Raw genomic sequence first — 20,048 nt, forward strand, 5'->3', positions numbered from 1 at the left:
AATGAGATCAGAAAATTGAGAGAAACGCGTGGTCATGCTGTCGCTTTGGTTGCAACATCATAAAAACAAAAACCAGGGATGCAGATCACTTCAGAGAAGGTTCCGAGTGCATGCGTATATCCGCATTCCAACCAAACGCGCCGTTCACCTATGTGATATGTTGAGCGTGTTCCTAGAAATCTAGTTATTGCTGCTGGTGTACATTGTATTTACCTGTCTAAGTTCATTCTACATAGCACTCTTGATAACGACTCCACCGCTGGCGACTTCTGCATCCCGACTAGGGCTCGGTGAGACACGTCCTTGCAGGAGGGCTGTGCCTGAAACTTTAGTAGATTCTTTGACTTCTTTGATGAATTTGCTGAAGGCTTTAAACTTGGGCGATGAAGCATCGCGCATGAGCTGGAAAGCAATGCTTTCACTGGTGCCTATTTTGGCACCTTCTGTGCGCATGCGGTCGAGTGCTATGGGAACCTCGAAAGAGTTGCAAGACGATACGCCATCGGCGACGATGTATACGGTATATTTTCCAAGGGAGAGAAGAGACAGGACCGTCTGGAGAACACAAACGTGGGACTAAAGAGAGACTGCAGATCAGATAAGACATGAATGTTGATATGGAAGGACGCACTTCGATGCCGAAGATGACGATAGATGAGACCTGACGCGACGCTAAGATGTCCTGAACCTCTGGGACGACCATAGAAAAGAGAGTCTTGTCAAAGGTGCCGAGCAAAAGAGGCCCGAGAGACTGGAGGTCGATGGCGGGATCTGTAGGACCGAGCGCTTTGGGACGGCTCAGCTGATCCCTAACCGCGACTCAAAGTGAGGTACCTTTGGCGTTCTGGGTAGTACATATGACGGGAATTTCGAGCAACTGGTGAGGTAATTAGGTTGCCGTGGGGGAATAAGTATAGCTGGTTGCACGCACTGTTGCAAGGGTGATCATCTTGCCTGCGGTGGCGACAACATGCTGATAGCCATGTATAGCTGGCTCTATGATGGAGAGTCAGATAGATATGAGCAGAAAGACGGATAACTGACTGAATTTGGTCTGGACATCGCAGAGGAAGAAGAGGGTAGACTCTGGTAGGAGCATGGCTGGGAAAGAGAAGCTTGTGAGCGGAGTCTGAAGCAGGGTTGTGATTTGAGTGTGGGAGTTCTGGTTCGAGTTTCTCTGTTGCTGCCATCACCCTGTCTGGCTGCACGACCAACCGTCCGCTCTCTCAAGCCCTCAAGGCACTTCCTCTCCTTTTCCCCAACTCCCAATCCTGGGTATCCTCTCTTTTTCTCAGAAAACAATGGACTTTGCTGTCCCGGACGATGCTGCTGCAAGGAACAGGGTAACATCGCTTTTACCCTCCAGTCTTCTCTACTCATCTTTTCTCTAGTTTGAGACCTTCAAACTGGGCAAGGGTCTTCCGTCTGCAAAACATGGCCATTCTCGCTCCCATTCACGCAACATTTCTTTTTCTTTTCCCAAATCTGCCTCTGTAAACGACATTTCTGCTTTTTCTTTCCCAGCTGCTCCTTCACCGACTCTGCCTTCGTCCCCGAGCCACAGCGCTCTCACAAACACTGTGCCCAATCCGATCCCACCAGCCAAGCGCAACTCTCACCACAGGCGCCGCTCTTCCGTCTCTACTCGTCATGAGTCGGCAGAGATGATGGGCGTCGCCCTTCCTGACCTTCCTGTTTCAACTTCGGACGACAACATCAACCTCGGCGAAAAGGACTCCATTCGTCGCCGTGCTCTCTGGGCTTTGGAGGGAAAGCCAGATGTTGCTTTCAACAAGGTTGAGATTCCCGATATCTCTACGCCTGACATCGAGAAAATGATGTTTGACTTTTGTACGTCTTATTCGAGTTCTTCGTTGTGCATCTCTTACGTATTTTTATTCTGCCAGCAACCAAGTCCTCTTCCTATGGAAATGCCAGCAAGCGTGATTCCTTCAAGCTATTGGGTCCTTCTTCTTCGGCCAAGGACCAGCTTGGAACACTGTTGGAGGAGGAAGAAGAGGAAGAGGAAGTGAACCCGTTGCCATCGCCTGCGCCCTCTGTCCAGGAAGAGTTGCCACCCCCCAATACACCCATCACGCCCTTGACTCCTTCTCTTTCGATAACAAAGCCTACTCCCGCAAAACCCCGTCCGTCCAACCTTAATCTGCGTCCTTTGTCTCTCACTCCGGACAGTGTCGTTGCGTCTTTGCCGTCTCCATCGCCTACACCTAGCCCCCGTCAAGGACTTCGCACCTTAGCTCTGACCCCAAGCTCTTCCACAGATGACAATGCGGCTGATGTCAAGCAGTCCAGGCGTAACTCTCTTGTTGTTTCTCCAACCCCAAGTTCAAAACGACCGGTTTTGAATCTTTCTCTAGAGAACATGGATAAGTCCCTGGCGACAACTGAGGAAGAACCAAAACCCTCACGGCGAAGCAGCATCTCGTACAAGAAGTCTCACAACAGCGTGACCATGAACATCGCTGGACTTCCCACACCGGAGATGACTCCCACCTTTGGCCGGCGATACTCCACCACCGAGTCGCTGAGCAGTGTCAGCAACGACGACGAGGTTTTTCCCAACCCCCCGACACAAACGAGGCCTCTCAGCGCGAGTGAGCAACATTTTCTCTTCAAATCCCATAATGCGCTTCTTGCGCGGATAACGGATCTGGAACGCGCACTTTCAATGAGAAGGAGGGAGTCGGGCGGGTATTCTAATGGAGGTAGTTCGAGACCGGCGTCCGTCGCTTCGAACTTCTCTTCCTCGAGTGCGGGCACAAGCGGTGTTAACGGCAGCCAGGCGGGCGAGCCGAGCGATGAGATGCTCAATCTCATTGCCGACCTCAAGTCTGAGCGCGATGAGCTGAAACGTGATGTTGATGGTTGGCGGACGAGGGTGGGTGATATGGAGAACCAGATGTCGGTATTGACAAAGCGGATAGAGCATGAGCGACGTGATGCTTGGGTTGCTCGGTCCCGTGTCGGCTTGCTGGAAGTGGAGAAGGGCGTGTTGGCAAAGAAGGTAGAGGCTCTCGATGAGCTGTTGGCCATCCACGACAAGGAAAAGGGTGATTTGGAAAACCAGGTTGGATCACTGCTCAAAGAAAATTCGGATTCGAAGCAACGGATTACGGAACTTGAGGCACAGGTTGAGTCGTTGCGGCTGGAGCTTGCCAACGAGAGGTCAAAGAACGTGAAGGAGTCAGACCCGTTAGTGACGCCCACGCCACGTTCCTTTGACAGCTTCAAGAGACCTGGCATGGGATTGCCCAACAAAAAGCATGGCCTCGGTTTCGCATCGGTAGATTCTGAAAGTTCAGTTACGGATGTCGAACAAGATTCGTCCGACGATTGTATACCCGTATCTAAATTCCCCCTCAAATCAGTTCAGGAAGAGTCTGATGAGGTTGACGAAGACGGTGTTGCTGGGTATGATGATGAAGATGACGAGGATAATGGTCTTGCTGGATACGAGGACGAGGAAGATACCGATATGAGCCTTCAGTCCTCTTCATCCTTTGATTCTGAGGAAGATTTGCCGCGTTCCATCGCTCATCTTCACAATTCCGGTCTACCTTCATCCCCTACCACTCCACGGCCACAAGTCTTCACCCCACCTCGTTCGAACCACGCAAGGAGAGCAACGTTGTCCAAAACATGGACCTTCCCGTTTGGATGTCAACCACAGACTCCCCCGAAGGTAGAAGAGGACGAAACTGTCGACCGATTCTTTGGATGTTTGGATGACGGCGAAAGCGATACAACAGGATCTGTTCCCAGTAGTCCTTCGGCATACTCGTACGAGAAGAGCAAAGGCTTATTTGCAAGTGGCTTCAAATTTGCATCAGCAGATGATAACGCTTCTTTCTTCCTCCCTGATGGTGTTGGTACACTCGCCGATTCTCAAGACGGTTCTGACAAAGAGGACAAGGCTCTGTCTGTTGTTGCTGAGGAAGATGAAGAGGAGACCACATCAGAGACTGAGGCAACCGGCATGGACAGCATTGATGGTGAAGATTTATTCGGCGAGGAGATCGGTGGCATTCGTATCACTTTTACCCCTCCTCAGGAAGAACCAGTGGTAGAAGAGAGGAAACAGATTCAGCTAGTCTCTCCTATTAAACGAACTTCTCCTCCCCCTATTCTTCCTGCTTTGAACTTTGGCATCGAAGAAGATGACGAAGATGAAGAGGAACAGGATGATATACGTCGCGTTATCCCCTTCAACTTTGGACGGCCATCGAGGGAAGAGCGGCAGGCATCGCCGCCGCCTCCTGTCACTGTCTCTGCACCAGTCATCTCAGCTCCTTTGCCCCCTTTGGCCCGTTCCGCCTCTCCTTCCATGATTCCTCGTCCCGCATCTCCTTCCTCCTCTTCATCACTACCAAGGCTTGTCACATCCAGACCTGTCGTTGCCACCTCTGTGCCTTCTTCTGTCCCGGAATCTACTCCTCTCAAGGCGTCGCCTTCAAGAGTGGTGTCTGCTTCTTCCACTTCGTATGTTACTCCGCCGAACAAACGAGGTGGTGTTACGCCTTCATTTATTCCTCAGCCGGTTTCTTCCCCGTCTCCTTTGCGAACTACCTCGGCATCGGGTCCGTCGACGGTGACAAAGTCTCGGGCCGTGCCAACTTCAACATTCATTCGCCAGCCCACGAAGAAACCGTTGCTTCCAACGCCTAGCTCCTGCAAATCACCAAATAACAATACTGGCAATTCAAATGGTTCGACAATGATTCCCCAAATTCCCAGTATTCGTAGGTCTTTTACTAATTAACTCTCTTTCCCCCATGTTCTTCACAGCAGTGAATACTGGCATTTTTCGCAGATCATCCAATGAGCCCGCTGCGCTCCCAGCGACAGATTTCTTTGATGTCAGCAATAACAATAACCACTCCTCAGCGCAAATGAAGAGTGTTGATCTGTCTCATGAATCTACTTTCACATCCCCTTCTCCTCGTCCATCGGCGACGGCCACAACAACAACTACTCGCATCCCCAGGTCATCCATCTCGTCGTCGTCCAATGCATCATCTTCGATCTCTTCAATCGTTTCTTCACCACTTTCTGCACGACTTTCGTTCCAAACTATTACCAATTTTATGCCGTTGTCATGGACGTCCACGTTGACATCTGCAAGCGCCAACCCTCCTGCACCATTGAGTGATGTTGATGATGATGTCACTATTGTTCCTGCTGCTCCTGCTGTACGTCGCAGAAGTGGGAAATTTGTTTCCAGAGAGCTACAGTTACGCAAGTTGCAGACTCGCATGGATGTTGAAGGTGTATTGGCAATGCGAATGGCAGTCCAGTTCCAGTGCAAAAAATGTGATGGAAACGCTGTTTTTATCTGAGGTCTGCCCTTTATTCTTCCTAATTCGTTGCCCTTCTCACTCATGAACAAACACATCAGATCGCGAAGGATAAGGAAGCACGACACACAGACTCGGTGCACACGAGTATATATTATGCGCAAACTCAAAAACATGTTTTGGACACTTTCTCATCAGTCATCCTGTTTGCCACTCTGTCGTCATACTTCTCTTTGGACTCGATTGATTTGTACATACCCTCATTTGTTATGACTCTTTCCTCCTCTCATTCATATCATTACCGCTTGGCTGTCTGCTCGTAAGTCAACCAAGTATCATGCACTCCACATCCCTCCTATGCCCCTTCCTATGCCCTCTTACCTAGTATCAGTTTTTCCACACCTTTACACCTTCCTACTCGTTGGTGTCGTTTACGACCTTTTGTTCTTACACTTGGCGTCTTGCAGCTTGCTCATCCTCGCCTCATTGGTTCACGTTGATTCTTTCTCATATCATTGCATGTCTACGCTCTACCACGTTTTCTGTGCATTGTCTTGTGTAAATGTCTTTTGTTTTCTCTTGTTTATTCCCTTCACATTTCATATCTCTTCGCATTCAGTTTTTCTGTGGCTTGATGTTACAGTTGCAGGCCGGGGAATATATTTTCCTAGTTGTATTAGTAGCTACGACAACTTGTCACTTTGTTCTGCCTTTTTTCTTCTTCATTTTTTATTATTCACTTGAATAAATATTCACGATGTACCATCAATCTATGGTCTATGGTATAGATGTTCTGGCCACAACTTTTGGACTCGTCTAGACAGTGGAGGTAACAGTGACGGCGCTCCGGAATAACCCGTTGGATATCGTGGGAATGTTTACGGTGGCAACTCGATGCTTTCGTTCCAGAGCGCCTCTGAAACAATTCTGATTTGTCCCTCAACGTTCAACAACCATGCCTTCTCCTACGCCTAACCTGCGCAGATCTCTTATGAAAAACTGGTTTGCCGTTGAGGTGCGTCTTGTTGGAATCACTATGCTTTGAAATGTCGAGTGTTGAATTTCCCTCTTTCATCCGGTTCTTCTTGCAGGCCATCCCGATGTGAGCATTGTGTTTCTACGTATCCAGTACCCCGTACCATTGCGGAGACGACGGGAAAGGATAGCTTGATTGACATTGGGCGTTTTCTAGCTATGTTATCATCGGGGGAGTCTTAGTCGGAGCCTCTTGGTATGTGGCCCGTCTGGCTACTGGTCCTACCAGTGCGTATTGTTTGTTTTTGCTCCTCGGAATGCGTTCGTTCATCTAGCGTTCGTAGTCATCTGGACCAAGAACAACCCTACCCCCTGGAACACCATCAAACCGGATGAGGGCACCAAGCTGATGTCTGTTAACCAGAAGTTCGAGAAGAGGTGTGTAGTTCAACTTTGGTTCTTCGCTTTTACCCCTCTCCATCAATTTTCTCTACGCCTTGCTATAAGTTCAACGTCTGATACATTGTTGTTTGTTTTGTTACGTTCTAGCTGGAGCCGCGACAAGCTTTAAAGCACCTACATTTCTCTTTTGTGTTTTCTTGTTAGCTGTATCATTCAGAGCGAGAAAAAAATATCCTAGAATGTCATTCCTTTTCATCACTTTGGACCTACATCATCACCCGGATTTCGGATAACATGTCCAAGACGAACACAGAAGGGTGTGATAAACATAGGATCTGTGACAGGTTAGGGCTTGTGACCTTACCAGGACATTTCCAATTTCAACAGCGCACGTTTCGCCCGAATGATGGCGCGATATCGTCAATCTTGCTTTCTTCCGGTCCGCTCTTTTGTTACGCGAACTAAACAAGACATCGCTGGCTAGATTATTCTCTTATCGTGCTCACATCTTGTTTGCTTTATCACGATGGCTACATTCAGGACTTTTGATGGCTTGCCAGAGGACGGAGAAGAGGACTGGCCTATTGCTGGACCGCTCATTGTGAGTACAGTATCGGAAAGGTTGTGAAGGCAGCTACAGTGACCTAACGGTCAAAAAGCCTTCTTTAGGTGGTTCGATGGATTTGCCCGCTATCGTCTATGGGGCAGGCACATTTTCAAATCAATATAATCCAGACGATCATCTTTCTGGTGCTTTGCCCTTGCGTTCTGTCAGACTTGCGCTTCGGTAACTTCAGTTATCCCAACAGTAATGTTGATTTTATGTCTCATTATGTCCTCCCTTTAGATATGGCATAAGGGCTTTTGACACCTCGGCATATTATGGCCCTTCGGAAATCGTTTTGGGTGATGCACTGCACGCCCTCCGAGAAGAATTTCCTAGATCATCTTATAAATTGGTATGTGCCCTTCAAGTCAAGGTACGCATTTCTAACATTATTTGCTAGATGACCAAATGTGGTCGTTACGGTGTCCAGACTTTCGACTATTCACCTGCTACGATCCGCAAAAGTGTTTTACGCAGTTTAGAAAGACTGAAAACGGATTATCTCGACACGGTTTACTTGCACGATGTCGAATTTGTCTGCACCCCTATTGCGCCTCGCATTACGGGCAACCACACCGTCGCATTGCGAGAAGAGGCTGCGGCGTATGGGTTAGCCAAAGGAGACGAGGCTAAGGTACAAGGAGAAGGAGACCAAAAAATTCTGGATGCGTTCCATGAGCTACAATTAATGAAGAAGGAAGGGTTGATCAAGAACATAGGCATGACGGGTACAGTCGTTGCACTAAGTCAAGAGTTAAACTAGTGCGCTTATCATCTTCTCAGGCTTTCCTCTCCCAACACTGCTGAGACTGTCAATTTTGATCCTACACACGGCGCCATTTGAACCTTTGGACGTGTTGCTATCATACTCGCATTTGTGCTTACAAAATGCGAGCTTTTTAGAGTTCATTCCACACTTCTACGAACGCGCGAAGGTTGGACAGCTTCTAGCAGCATCGCCTTTGAGCATGGGTCTTCTTACACCTTCACCGCCTTCGTGGCATCCTGCCCCTCCAAAATTACGGGAAGCCGTGATTAACTCTGGAAAAACATGGCAGGGAGACTATGTCAACTTGGCGGTTGGCTTCTCTATTCGCCAAACTGGATCTGCAGAAAAACCGTTACCGTTGGTAATCGGATTTAGTTCTCCTCGTGAGGTTCACGAAGCCGTGAAGGTATGGAGAGAAATTCAAGATGGAGCCGAAGAAAGAATACAAGGAGAAAATAGAGCACGCAATGTGTATAATGAATTGGGATATTTGGATTGGTCGTGGGCCTCTCCGTAAATTAAATAGTAAATATCTACAGACGTCATGGTCGATAGTATTGTGAGAAATCGTGACCAATTGCAAATTATAACATCCGTAATCTCTCTAGAGCTCTTAACGCGTTGATCTTGGACTACAACTTGCTTCCTTACAATGGGTGTAGACGGACTCATATTCCTGGACAACAACGGGTTAGTTTCTTGCATTATAAAAATCTACCTTTCAACTTGAACGTATCTACCTACAGACGGCCTATCATTCAGTCGGGATTTCGTTCGACCACTCCAGCTTACCCCCTCCTCCACATTGATGCAGTGAATAACGCGATTTCAAAGGCTCCTCGACCCGAAGACGTTGATCCAGTTGTCCACGTATCTGCGTACAACATTGATGACTCTCCCGGTGCTTGTTGCCATGTCCAGTGCGCGGACATGAGAATCCTCTGTCCCATTAGCGGAAATGGTACGTTATGCGCCTCTCTGACACCCAGCCAGATGTGAATTGAACGAAAAGTGGATCCACTATTTGGGTTTGCCTTTATCCAGACATTTATTGACATATTGCACGAATATTTTGGCTCCATTTCTTCTCTGATACTCAGGGAAAACTTTGATGTCGTATATCAAGTATGTCATCTCTACATCGAGCTCAATGGCGTGTCTGAACGGTCGGTTTAGCTCTTGGAAGAAACTCTTGACTCCGGAGGTCATCCTCTGACAACCTCTTCTAATGCCCTTCGCGATATCGTCCTTCCGCCGTCCTTATTAAACAAACTTCTTAGTGTTGCTGGCGCGAATATAAACACGACGATTAACTCTGGCTCTGGCCTCGGTGCTGCTGGTGGTGCATTTTCGTCACCCATACCATGGCGTAAAGCTGGCCTGAGATACGCCTCTAACGAGATATACTTTGATATGGTTGAAAAGTTAAAAGCTGTCGTTAATCGGTGAGTGCGTTTGATCTTTGCATCTGCTCCTTCCTTAAGCAAGAGGTTGCCTCAGGAACGGTGTCTCTCTCGCTAGTACCGTCGTAGGCAAGATAGAAACAAATTCTAGACTATCTGGTCAGTGCGTTCCTGCTGCTATAGGTGTTATCTAACAATTAATTATCGTCCGTATTTTTAGGAACACCTGATTGTCTCCTATCGTTTACAAACCCTCAAGTCCTTGCCGATTGTGCATTCCATCCATGTATTCGGTACGTTTAGTAGTATAACACTTATCTGAGTTATTCGATAAACTCATAGTCGATACAGCCTTAACAGATGGTCCAGGGATAAAACATTTTCGTTTGTTCCTCCGGATGGGAAGTTCATACTTGCAGAATACCGATACTCACCAAATCCCTCCACATCAGCTACTGGGTCATCAGCTCCTCCTACCGTCAGGGATAACGTTCCTATACCATTCGTACTGAAACCTAACTTTGATATCGAGGACCAAACCGGTACGTGCAGTTGTCGATCTTGACTTGGTAGGTTTGTGGGCTAACGGAGGGGAAATGCAGTTTCTTTTGACGTAACGTTGACCTCCCGGTTAAATGGGCGGTCTTTAGAAAATCTTGTTATCGAATTGAATTTAGGAGAAGGAGCTTCGGGTATTAAATGCGTAGCTGGTCGGGGAACGGGTGGCCTGGGTCGTGGAGGTATCGGGGCAATGGACGTCGTTGGTGGAAGTAGTGGAGCATCGTGGGCGTTTGATTCTCGAAAGAAGGTATGTCGCTAAATGATACAACCTGTAAAATCTGAAGACCTCACTGACGATTATATCAAAGGTGTTGAAATGGGAGATCATCAATGTTCCACCTTCGAGCAGTTGGAATCTTCGAGGATCATTCTCTACCCCGTGAGTATGCTGACATCTACAAGATCATTAACATCTCTGACGTTGATCATTAATAGGCCAAGCATTGTTCCTCGACCATCGCATGCGTTGCAAGTGAAATTCGAGATACAGTCGTACACATTCTCCTCATTGAAAGTTGAACAACTCAAAATCATCGGCGAAACCTACAAGCCATACAAGGGAGTTAGGGGTAGATCTATTGGCGATGTTGAATGGCGATGGTAAAAGCACATAAAGGGATAAGACTTGTCCGACTCAAGATTGCCGGGAGGGATACAAAAAGCTCATTGAAAATGGTAGATTGTAGTACTTAATGAAAAGGCCGACTAGTTTACATTGGGATGAAATTATGTACGCATGCAGATTGAGTAAACCCTATGAGGAAGAACACGAAAACATTTCGAAAGGCGCGATGAAACAAAGGGACATTTATCTTGTCCTGATAATGCCAGCGTTTACCAATTTTTGAATCTTGGAACGTACGACAGGGTTCTTCATGTGGTCCTGCAGAGCCTGTGGATCGGATTGCGCTTGTTGCAGGATCTGTTGCATAACGGGGTCGTTCATGATACCCTGTTGACGACATTAAGTACAATAAACAACATGGCTCTGGCAAGATAAAACGTACTGCAACTTCGGGGTCCCGCATAGCCCTTTCCAGCGTCTGTTCCTGTGACTCCTCGCCACGTTGGCTGTACAGCGCCTGTTGAATTTTGAGATCAACCTGAGAGATTTCCTTTGTATGCTGGTGTTCCGTGTCGATTTCACTGGCTTCTTGAATGGCCTCAAGAGCCTTCGTGTATTCACGCATTCCATGGAGGATGTTTGATTTGCGAATGTATGCTTTGACTGTTTCCCATCACAACTAGGATGAATATATAAAAAGGTATCAGATACAAAAAAAAACGCACCGAATTTGGGGTCCACTTTGATGGCCTCATTGGCGTCTTTCAACGCCTCCGGAAGAGCCGCAAGCTTCATGTAAGCAGCAGCTCTGTTGTTGTACCCTCTAGCATCAGCTGGATCGCGTTTGATACTCTCTGTGTAATCCTTGACGGCACCAGCAAAGTCGCCAGCCTTAAACTTCACATTACCCTCTTCACGAGCGACAGCACTCTTCTCAGGATCGATATATGCTTGGCGGTCGGCTTCTGCCTTTTGTCGCTCGACTTCACGTAGCTTGTTGAGGATGTCAGGTGTTCGGTGTTCAGTCAATGATTTTTGATAGTACTTGATGGCAGAGTCAAGATCACCCTTCTTCTGGTAGGCAGATCCTAGGCGACCAAGAGCCTTCGCGATGAGTTTGTAATCGGCACGGATCTGTATGGAACAATGAATTATTTGTCGTTATCATTTATAGACATTCATTTACGCACTTCACGACCAGATTCCACGGCCTTTTCACAAGTCTCAATAGTTTTGTCGAAATCGCCCTTCTCGAAGTATGCGGCTGGAGTAATAAAAAGTTAATGCGGGCGGTACTGGCAGAAATAGTCGCTACATACCACCAAGGTTGGTAAGATACGTGAGATCCTTCGGCCAAGTGTCCCAGGCAAGCTGGAAGTTTTTGATGGCTTCGTCAAATTGTCTCTGCTTGTACGCAGCATTACCAGCGGCTTTGGCAGCTTCAGATTCCTTCTTGGCGCGAGCTTCATCATCATCTTCCTCCATTTCAACATCTTCCTGAGCAGGAGCAGGAGGAGGCGGGGTTGGCTGAGTTGGCTTTGATGACGAGGCTTTAGGGGGAGGGGGTGAAGAAGGAGTGGCCTGTGGTTTTTGGAATCCCTCGGGCATTTCATCTGAGCCTTCCGGCCGAGTTGTTGCCTGGAGGTCAATACCCATCAATGCTCCAAGGACATCAATCATTCTAGGATCTTGCAATGCTCTATAAAATTATGAAATTAGACATTCAAGATTCAAGTAGTGCATTGAGTAGTTTTGACATACGAGTCAGCCAGACGAGGATTCTGTTGAATCATATTTATCTGCAGAAAGACGAGTTAAAATCATCGACATCGGCGATTGTATGGGTATGCACCTTTTGTACGAAGGATGGATCAGCCAAATGCTTAGCTGTGCGGGGGTTGGCAGCGAGTTTTCCGAAGAGATTAGGATCTGAGAACATTTTCCCGAGACCAAGGCCTTCATCAGCGCCAGCGTTGGCTATGGACAGAAAGTTAATGGGTGAACAAACGCCAGAATGATCCCGTAAATACCTTTGGCATCCTGAACCTCTTGCAATCCCTTTCTGAGGGCAGGGCTATCCTCCAATTTTAGGCCCTCCTCGTAGGCAGCGATCGCATCGTCATATCGTCTTGCACCGTGCAGCGCGGCGCCTTTACGCGCATAACCCTTTGACCATGAAGGGTTCACTTTAATGCACTGAAATTAATGAGAAAGGAATTCAGATCCTGATCACAGGTATCGGGAGAACGTAAGAGAAAAAACGCACCTCATCGGCATCTGCAAGGGCATCGGCATATTGCTTCTTGCCAACCTTGGCTGCACTTCGGTTAGACCAAAGGACATGGTTTTTGGGGTCGAGAGCAATAGCCTGTGTAAACAAATCGATGGCTTTATCGTAATCTTTGGCGGCAAAGGCTTTATTGCCGAGATCCTTTAGTGCGTTTGCCTATGGGATGAGGTAAGACATGCAGTGTCCGCTGAAGGAAAACAAAGACTTACGTCGGACATGATAATACTTTCAGCAGGAAGAATTGACTGGAAACCAAGTAAACTTGGAGGTTTATTATAACCAAGGGACGCCCACTTTAGCTATTCTTCTAGAAAGTGCTACACGCTTCGTCCGTATCGATCACGCGCAGCGCTGTTTGGATCACACTATCAGACGCGTCCATAGACTTCACTCGAGTTCTAATCGCAGATACATCCGATGACTACAGGTATAGTTATAATAATATTCTACTGTTCCATCTCAGGACGACTTGAAGGCCACCAATTTGGCCACCACGGCGAAACCTCCCACTTGGCTGAATTAGCTTGATCCAAACTTTCTATCTCCAACTTGAGGTCTCCTCTTTCAACGCCTGAGAGATGTTCTAGTCGCATCAATGCCAGGCCAACACCCTTATGGACGCTGAGAAGTTTCCCCGATCCTCTGGGACGCGGACCTTGCCTCTCTGTATTGACCACGACTGGCTTTATTTCAAGATCATCAGGTAAAGGGTTCTCCCTCAAGACTTGGTTGCTAGAAAATTGTGAGTGAGATCAAAGGCACGGTTCAAATAGCTTACTTGTGAATTGCAACAGGGACTATGCGTTTTCGAATGACGCCCGTATGGTAGGTGCGCACTGTAAGTTCTTGGCCGACATAACAGCCTTTGCGGAAGTCCACTATCCAGACGTCAGAAATGCAAAGACCAAACGTTGGAGATAAAATCATACATCCACCCATGACATCGAGATTACAATCCATTGGAAACGCATGCATAGGCGGGATATCTACGACCCCTTCTGGAACACCATGGAGAATTCTGTGAAGGGTGTATTCATCTGAAGGAACGGTGTCGTGTGTGGCCGAGTCCTGTGCTGAATTCTATTCAAGGCAGGTTAAAGAGAGAGAGAGGGCATTCCCTACGAGGTTCTCCCTTCCTTACAAGCATTCGGCGGCCCATATTAACAGCTCTTCTGTCGTTTATTACGCATTCGTGTGTTCCCCAAGGCCATTCGTGCGATGAATCCCATACGGGTTCAACCGCACCGCTCCGTGCCCAATTCCACTGTCTTTCTGACTCCCATTCATGATCTTTTAATGAGCCCCATGCTGCCCAAACGTCATATTCCTCAGTTACATTTCTGATCTTCACCTTTGAGCGTAGGACATGTCGTTTCAAGTAGGATAGCAGTGGAGGAGCCTCGGAATTTCTCGAGTCAAACTCCAGGAGATACCCGTTGGATGTAGAGTACAGAAATAGGTCGTACATGATTCGGCCCTATATGTAATCATGTTTGTTCAAGTCAAAGCACCCCACGAAGGAACTAGAATGCGTGCCTGTGCGTGCAAGAACGATGTATATTGGCTTCTAGGTGGATCTTGAACTGAGGAAGACAGAAGGCCATTGAGAAATTGTGTCGCTTGCGAGCCACTGACAGACAAAACTGCTCTGTTGAGTATGGGAGCAACTGAGGGCGTTGTCCGCAGCAGATGGCGGACAATTGGTGGAGACATTGGTAAGAGTGGTGGGCAACTTCGTACCCATTGCGCCTCGAATACCCGCACATCCACGTGAGCGAGAATAATTTACGCGTAGAGCGTCTTGTTTTTTGCCTCCATCATGGCTTCGTCTTGCCAAAACCTTATTGCTGCCCTCAAAGATTGTCTCAAGTATACCGACTGTGTGCTTAAAGACGGGCGCAAACCTTCCGAATGTCTCAAAAATCATTTTGACGAGTTGCCAGAAGAGTGCCAGTCTTTGCGGAAAGCTACGTTCGAGTGTAAACGAAGCATGGTGTGTTTTTTCAGCCAGTGATTACCTTATGCCAGGTTAACCAGTTACCTAACAGCTGGATATGAGAAAGCGTTTCCGAGGGAACATCGTTGGTACACAGTTCGAATTCACCCCGAGAACGCCACCTTCAATACCCTCATCTGACCCCCCGGCAACCTCTTCTCCTACCTAATCATGTCGCATTTTATATAGGCAATACAGCACCTGAGAGAGAAGTGACATGAACGAGGCTTTGCCCGTCGGCCTGATGATTAAGGGCGCCTTTGGTCTGCTATGAGATCACCGTATTCCATCAGCGCCATATTGCTATGGATGACTCAGAAACTCAAACTGCTTACAATCACCCGCCATTCGTCAGTGCTGAATCATGTGCATAAATATAACAGGTGCTCACTTCGGAAATGTTCCATGCGAGTTTTCGCGCGTATATTTACCCAAGTTTCTCATCGAGCTGAGTACTATAAAACCTCCCACCAACTCCTCCTTCCATTACTTCACAGAGATATCACCACAATGTCTACCACTACCGACAAGCCCATTACACTTTACACGGCTGGCACTCCTAACGGCCATCCAGTTTCAGTCATTCTTGAAGAGTTGAAGGCGATTAACCCTGCCGTTGACTACAAGTGAGCCATGCCAGGCATGAGGATCTCCGCTGTCCTAACAATCCTACAGTGTCGTCAAAATCGACATTTCAAAGAACACCCAGAAAGTAATATCTTTGGCACCCAATTACTGTTGTATCGTGGCTGACAATTACGATAGGAGGATTGGTTTATCAAAATGAATCCTAACGGAAGAATCCCTGTGATAGTCGACCATGCCCGTAACAATTTCCCCGTCTTTGAAACATCCGCCATTTTGCTCTACCTTGCCCAACACTACGATAAAAACCATGAATTCTGGTTCGATGCGGAGAAGGATCCTGACAACTACAGTGAACTGTTACAGTGGATATTTTTTGCAGTAAGCTTTTTGACTGTCTTTAGCAGCGATAGATGCTAAAGGCAGATTGCAGCACGGGGGTGTAGGCCCAATGCAAGGTCAATGTAAGGTGCTTTAACTTGATGAATAAAATAGAGGGCTCATCCCATGGCCAGCCAACCATTTCAACCGATATGCACCGGAAGATATTCCATACGCCAAGAAGCGTGAGTAATAACTTACTGTTTTTTACCACAAGTTACTGAAATATGTATATAGGCTACCTTGAAGAGACGAAGCGCCTTTATGGCGTACTTGAGATACGTCTGAAGGACCGTGATTATCTTGCAGGTTCCGGGAGGGGAAAGTATACTGTTGCTGATATCAAAACGGTTACCTGGTATGTGCATAATCCCTATTCCTTTGAAGTACGTTGCATTTATCAAATCCCTTCAGGGTCCGCATCCATAAATTTGCGGGAGTCGAGGACCTTGAGGCCTGGCCGGCCGTCAAGGTGAATGGTTTCAGCACTTTACAAAAAGATACATACTTACTACTTTCTTCAGGCATGGGTGGCCCGATGCTTGGAAAGGCCTGCAGTCCAGACGGGTATTCAGATTCCCTAATTATGCAAAGATAGTCGTATATACGTGATGTACTATAGTCGTGAAAGAAATATGTAAATAGCCTGTTGCGGAGACATTTCCTGATTTAGCATGCGGAACAACAAAGAGCAACAAGTGGTACTTAATGAGTACGGAGAACGGCGGCGAGTTGGACTCTTATCATAATGCTCCTTCGTGCTCTGCCGCGTATTTGTCGCGCCGCACCCATCGACTCGCACCTATCATCACCAAAGGCTTTCGTTGCTGTCTCATGCAGGGATATCCATACAGAACCACTTTCCATTGGGGATCCTCCGACACCGGAGTCGAGTGTCTCCATGTCCCCTCACCCTCATGACCCGTCGGGGTCAGGCTCGACCCCCTTTTCTTCACCATCGTCTTCGTCAGGCTACTCAGGAAATTCGACTCCTCCAAAATCACCACCACCGGCGAGCAATGACGAAGCCGCACCGTCAGTCCCCGTTTCCGGGGTTCCGACGACCTACATGGCCAACCCTTCGTTTCGGAGTCCTACGTATTCAAGCCCGCCATTTCATACACACGCTTTCTTTACTGCATTAGAGAAGACATTTCCTGAAGAAACTGCCAGGAGCTTGATGCGTGCATCGCGTGCTCTGCTCGTGGATCGGATAGGGAGGGTGCGGAGAGAAGGCTTAGCGGTCAAGGATCTGGACAACGTGCGCTCTAAACCAACTCAAGAAAGCCTACACTGATGCGTGTTTGTCTGCTCTTCTACAGCAAGCATACCTGTTTCGAGCTGCGCTCTCGGAACTACGAGCTGAAATGACCATGAACACTAAGAACGATTCTGCTGCTATCCGTGCCGCTACTGCGGCCCTCCGGCGCGAGGTAGATCGCCTGGACGTCAAGATGAAAGAAGACATTGGAAATCTCAAGCATGAGTTAGCATTGGTTCTCTGTATATTTGCGATGTGATTATCCCATACATATGTGCAGGATCCAAATGGAACTTGACAGCAGGAAAAACGAGGCGAAAGCAGACCTAAAACAGCAGGATATCAGCATTGAGGTGAGTTGTCAATTAATCGGGTATTGTGTGTGGTGTTAATCTGCATGCGTAGGAACTATTAAACAAAGCTGTTGTCAGTGTCAGCGACTTGCGAACGGATGTCGAGGAAATCAAGTGGGACATTATGCGTAAAACTGTTGGTAAGTATCTTCTAACCGTACTTATACACACATCTTGGCTGAACGAAAGTCTGTGAAATTAGTAACCCTATCAGGATTTGTGGTCGTTATAATCGCCATGATGGAATTTCAGCCTAGTCAACCCAAGTCATCCTCGCGCAAATCGATACCTCCACCCCGACCAGATGTCAATATACCAACAGAAGGGCTGGAAAGAACAGAATGGGTCACTTAGACCTGTATGCATAGACTAGATGATCTGACTCCAGATATAATAGATGCTAATATCCAATCCTTTAATATAGTACACCTGTAATACAATTGTATACTAGTCAAAGCATACCTCATCTCCCTCAAAAGAAATATCTACCAAGCATCTATTTGACGTCAAGCTTCTCAAGTTTGTTGGATAGCTCCGCTGTGGCATCAGGTGTCGAAGACGTCCTTTCTGTCGTTGTTGCAGCAGGCTTTTCTGCATTCGCTGATTCCTTGGTCGTAGTCGGCGTTGGTTTATCATCATCATCATCATCCCAGTTCTCTGGAACATCTGCCTTGTCCTCTTTCTCCTTCTCCCTTTTCTCTTTGCGCTTTAGATTCTTCTTTGCGCTCTTAGATAGGGGCTTTCCAGCCGAATTTGATGCAGCCGTGCTTGTAGGAGGCGGAGCCCAACCAATGATATGCCCCTTTGGCAGTGCGTTTGCATCCATCTGGGCCTGCTTTGTCCCGCGGAACCGACGAACGTCTTCCTGTGGTGTGAATCCTGGTCGGATTTTAATTTGTTTGCGAACACTGGAGACGGATGCGAGTAGAAATTTGAATGAGATAGAGGCATCATCGTGCAGTTATTCGAGGTTAAAGAAGGGCAAACTACGATATGAAGGGAGAGTGGGCAACACATACGTTCCATCTGGGCGGCGTGATTCTGGGATAACGCGCTCGAGAGTTTGGGGATCAACTGTAATGCCGGCAACGGTCTTTTCAGGATTTAAAGGAGGACGCGACATTATAGATGGCGTAGACGATGAGCGGGATGGATGGGATTGTGACTTGCTCTAATCAGCTGCGGACTTTGAATCTGTGATTAGAGCACTGCTCCCGGTGTCTACGAACTCATCAACATTTTGCACCTCGACTAATAGTATGCGGTACGCCGTTCTCATCACAGGCCCTGCTGGGGCCGGGAAATCAACCTTTACACGCGCGTATTTAAATCATCTGAGACTCCAGAAGCGGACGGCCCATCTGGTAAACCTCGATCCAGCTGCTTCACCGACAAGCTTCGAGGTCGAACCTGTAATTGACATCAAGGATCTCGTCAGTCTCGAAGACGTCATGACTGAGCTCGAGTATGGTCCCAACGGTGGTCTGGTGTACTGCTTTGAGTGAGTGAGTGATGAGATAGCCACTCAGTCCTTCTTCGGTCCAGGAGCAACGTTTGACCGTGCCGAATGATTGCAGGTATTTAATGCAAAACATGGATTGGCTAGAGGAAGAACTGGGCGGGTTCGAAGATGATTATCTTGTCTTTGACTGTCCAGGTATACCTCAACTTTGATTTGACGTTTCAAGATCATACTCAATCTTTTTCATAGGCCAAATTGAACTTTATACGCATCATCCGTTCCTTCCAACCCTTGTGCAAAACCTGACTAGACTAGGCGTCCGAGTCTGTGCTACGTATCTTATAGAATCACAATTTATGGAAGATCGTTACAAATTTTTCAGGTAGGTTCATCTGGTCCATCGTCTATCATCTCCAAAATTAATGTTTCAGAAAGTGGTGTCCTGTCTGCTATGTCTGCCATGGTTAACCTAGAAATACCGTGGATCAACATCATGTCCAAGATGGATTTAGTAACGACAAATCCAGACAACAAATCGGCAGGCGCAAGGAACGGCCTTAGGCGACGAAAAGACATTGCTCGGTAAGCGTCCTGTTTCTCTTCTGTGACCAATTCTACTTCCGGTTATTTGGATTCTTTTCTTTGATTACTTTATTCAACTCATTGAAAGGGCTGAATAATAATATCGCCGCTACAGTTACCTTGATCCAGATCCCCTGCTACTTGCTACCCGTCGGGGACAGGAAGGCAACACACCGAACCCTCGTTTCCATGCCCTAAATCAAGCCATAGTTCAATTGGTGGGTCTTAAGCGCTCGTTGGCCTCTTGGGCGCGCATTTTTTAACCTCTCAATTAACGTCAAATGCAGATTGAAGACCACCCGCTAGTTTCTTTTCTGCCGCTGGATCTAACCAACCCTGATTCATTGGAAACGGTGATCAGCCACATCGATTTTACCATGCAATATGGAGAGGACGAGGAACCCAAAGAGGTATACTCTGTCATGAAAATTCCATGTTTCCGAAGATTGACTGTTTTCGTTCAGCCCCATGACTTAGATGAGGGAGATTTCCATGACATGGAGTAGTTTGTGATGCCATATTCCGAATCCCTGATTGTCGA

At 47.4% G+C, this 20,048-nt stretch overlaps 12 protein-coding genes across 12 annotated transcripts; 8 read left to right on the forward strand and 4 right to left on the reverse strand.

The window, feature by feature from the left end:
- Positions 1–228: 228 nt before the first annotated feature.
- JR316_0004998 (Isochorismatase domain-containing protein 2A) lies at positions 229–1,099 on the reverse strand (the record flags this gene model as incomplete). The annotated part of the gene is made up of 5 exons (XM_047890762.1): positions 229–576; positions 632–786; positions 835–877; positions 932–996; positions 1,045–1,099. The coding sequence occupies 5 exons, from the start codon at positions 1,097–1,099 to the stop codon at positions 229–231; spliced, it is 666 nt and encodes a 221-aa protein (XP_047750523.1).
- Positions 1,100–1,301: 202 nt separating this feature from the next.
- JR316_0004999 (uncharacterized protein) lies at positions 1,302–5,357 on the forward strand (the record flags this gene model as incomplete). The annotated part of the gene is made up of 4 exons (XM_047890763.1): positions 1,302–1,343; positions 1,392–1,851; positions 1,908–4,760; positions 4,807–5,357. The coding sequence occupies 4 exons, from the start codon at positions 1,302–1,304 to the stop codon at positions 5,355–5,357; spliced, it is 3,906 nt and encodes a 1,301-aa protein (XP_047750524.1).
- Positions 5,358–6,270: 913 nt separating this feature from the next.
- JR316_0005000 (Cytochrome c oxidase subunit NDUFA4) lies at positions 6,271–6,861 on the forward strand (the record flags this gene model as incomplete). The annotated part of the gene is made up of 5 exons (XM_047890764.1): positions 6,271–6,330; positions 6,407–6,417; positions 6,508–6,578; positions 6,635–6,728; positions 6,840–6,861. 5 exons carry the CDS (start codon positions 6,271–6,273, stop codon positions 6,859–6,861), a joined length of 258 nt encoding a protein of 85 aa, XP_047750525.1.
- Positions 6,862–7,218: 357 nt separating this feature from the next.
- On the forward strand, positions 7,219–8,585 carry JR316_0005001 (D-arabinose 1-dehydrogenase; the record flags this gene model as incomplete). The annotated part of the gene is made up of 5 exons (XM_047890765.1): positions 7,219–7,293; positions 7,352–7,479; positions 7,540–7,651; positions 7,700–8,027; positions 8,083–8,585. 5 exons carry the CDS (start codon positions 7,219–7,221, stop codon positions 8,583–8,585), a joined length of 1,146 nt encoding a protein of 381 aa, XP_047750526.1.
- Positions 8,586–8,720: 135 nt separating this feature from the next.
- JR316_0005002 (AP-3 complex subunit mu-1) lies at positions 8,721–10,636 on the forward strand (the record flags this gene model as incomplete). Its single annotated transcript, XM_047890766.1, has 10 exons — positions 8,721–8,758; positions 8,815–9,029; positions 9,169–9,193; positions 9,349–9,513; positions 9,569–9,630; positions 9,692–9,764; positions 9,823–10,013; positions 10,074–10,279; positions 10,341–10,411; positions 10,474–10,636. 10 exons carry the CDS (start codon positions 8,721–8,723, stop codon positions 10,634–10,636), a joined length of 1,209 nt encoding a protein of 402 aa, XP_047750527.1.
- Positions 10,637–10,840: 204 nt separating this feature from the next.
- Positions 10,841–13,105, reverse strand: JR316_0005003 (Heat shock protein sti1-like protein; the record flags this gene model as incomplete). Its single annotated transcript, XM_047890767.1, has 10 exons — positions 10,841–10,984; positions 11,040–11,260; positions 11,323–11,731; positions 11,788–11,861; positions 11,917–12,296; positions 12,359–12,396; positions 12,450–12,574; positions 12,628–12,793; positions 12,864–13,043; positions 13,097–13,105. 10 exons carry the CDS (start codon positions 13,103–13,105, stop codon positions 10,841–10,843), a joined length of 1,746 nt encoding a protein of 581 aa, XP_047750528.1.
- Positions 13,106–13,333: 228 nt separating this feature from the next.
- On the reverse strand, positions 13,334–14,600 carry JR316_0005004 (Putative transferase CAF17, mitochondrial; the record flags this gene model as incomplete). The annotated part of the gene is made up of 5 exons (XM_047890768.1): positions 13,334–13,619; positions 13,666–13,765; positions 13,817–13,960; positions 14,010–14,364; positions 14,424–14,600. 5 exons carry the CDS (start codon positions 14,598–14,600, stop codon positions 13,334–13,336), a joined length of 1,062 nt encoding a protein of 353 aa, XP_047750529.1.
- Positions 14,601–14,706: 106 nt separating this feature from the next.
- Positions 14,707–15,052, forward strand: JR316_0005005 (Cytochrome c oxidase assembly factor 5; the record flags this gene model as incomplete). The annotated part of the gene is made up of 2 exons (XM_047890769.1): positions 14,707–14,880; positions 14,936–15,052. 2 exons carry the CDS (start codon positions 14,707–14,709, stop codon positions 15,050–15,052), a joined length of 291 nt encoding a protein of 96 aa, XP_047750530.1.
- Positions 15,053–15,393: 341 nt separating this feature from the next.
- Positions 15,394–16,433, forward strand: JR316_0005006 (Disulfide-bond oxidoreductase YfcG; the record flags this gene model as incomplete). Its single annotated transcript, XM_047890770.1, has 8 exons — positions 15,394–15,509; positions 15,559–15,595; positions 15,649–15,849; positions 15,902–15,932; positions 15,984–16,034; positions 16,087–16,207; positions 16,264–16,321; positions 16,374–16,433. 8 exons carry the CDS (start codon positions 15,394–15,396, stop codon positions 16,431–16,433), a joined length of 675 nt encoding a protein of 224 aa, XP_047750531.1.
- Positions 16,434–16,597: 164 nt separating this feature from the next.
- Positions 16,598–17,817, forward strand: JR316_0005007 (uncharacterized protein; the record flags this gene model as incomplete). Its single annotated transcript, XM_047890771.1, has 5 exons — positions 16,598–17,110; positions 17,172–17,335; positions 17,391–17,463; positions 17,516–17,603; positions 17,666–17,817. 5 exons carry the CDS (start codon positions 16,598–16,600, stop codon positions 17,815–17,817), a joined length of 990 nt encoding a protein of 329 aa, XP_047750532.1.
- Positions 17,818–17,959: 142 nt separating this feature from the next.
- JR316_0005008 (Partner of Y14 and mago) lies at positions 17,960–18,586 on the reverse strand (the record flags this gene model as incomplete). Its single annotated transcript, XM_047890772.1, has 2 exons — positions 17,960–18,371; positions 18,483–18,586. The coding sequence occupies 2 exons, from the start codon at positions 18,584–18,586 to the stop codon at positions 17,960–17,962; spliced, it is 516 nt and encodes a 171-aa protein (XP_047750533.1).
- A 136-nt stretch (positions 18,587–18,722) lies between these two features.
- Positions 18,723–20,013, forward strand: JR316_0005009 (GPN-loop GTPase 3; the record flags this gene model as incomplete). The annotated part of the gene is made up of 7 exons (XM_047890773.1): positions 18,723–18,964; positions 19,041–19,120; positions 19,175–19,307; positions 19,361–19,507; positions 19,623–19,725; positions 19,795–19,917; positions 19,972–20,013. 7 exons carry the CDS (start codon positions 18,723–18,725, stop codon positions 20,011–20,013), a joined length of 870 nt encoding a protein of 289 aa, XP_047750534.1.
- Positions 20,014–20,048: the final 35 nt, after the last annotated feature.

Source organism: Psilocybe cubensis, chromosome 4 (assembly GCF_017499595.1).
Source record: "Psilocybe cubensis strain MGC-MH-2018 chromosome 4, whole genome shotgun sequence".
NCBI classification, from domain to species: Eukaryota; Fungi; Basidiomycota; class Agaricomycetes; order Agaricales; family Agrocybaceae; genus Psilocybe; species Psilocybe cubensis.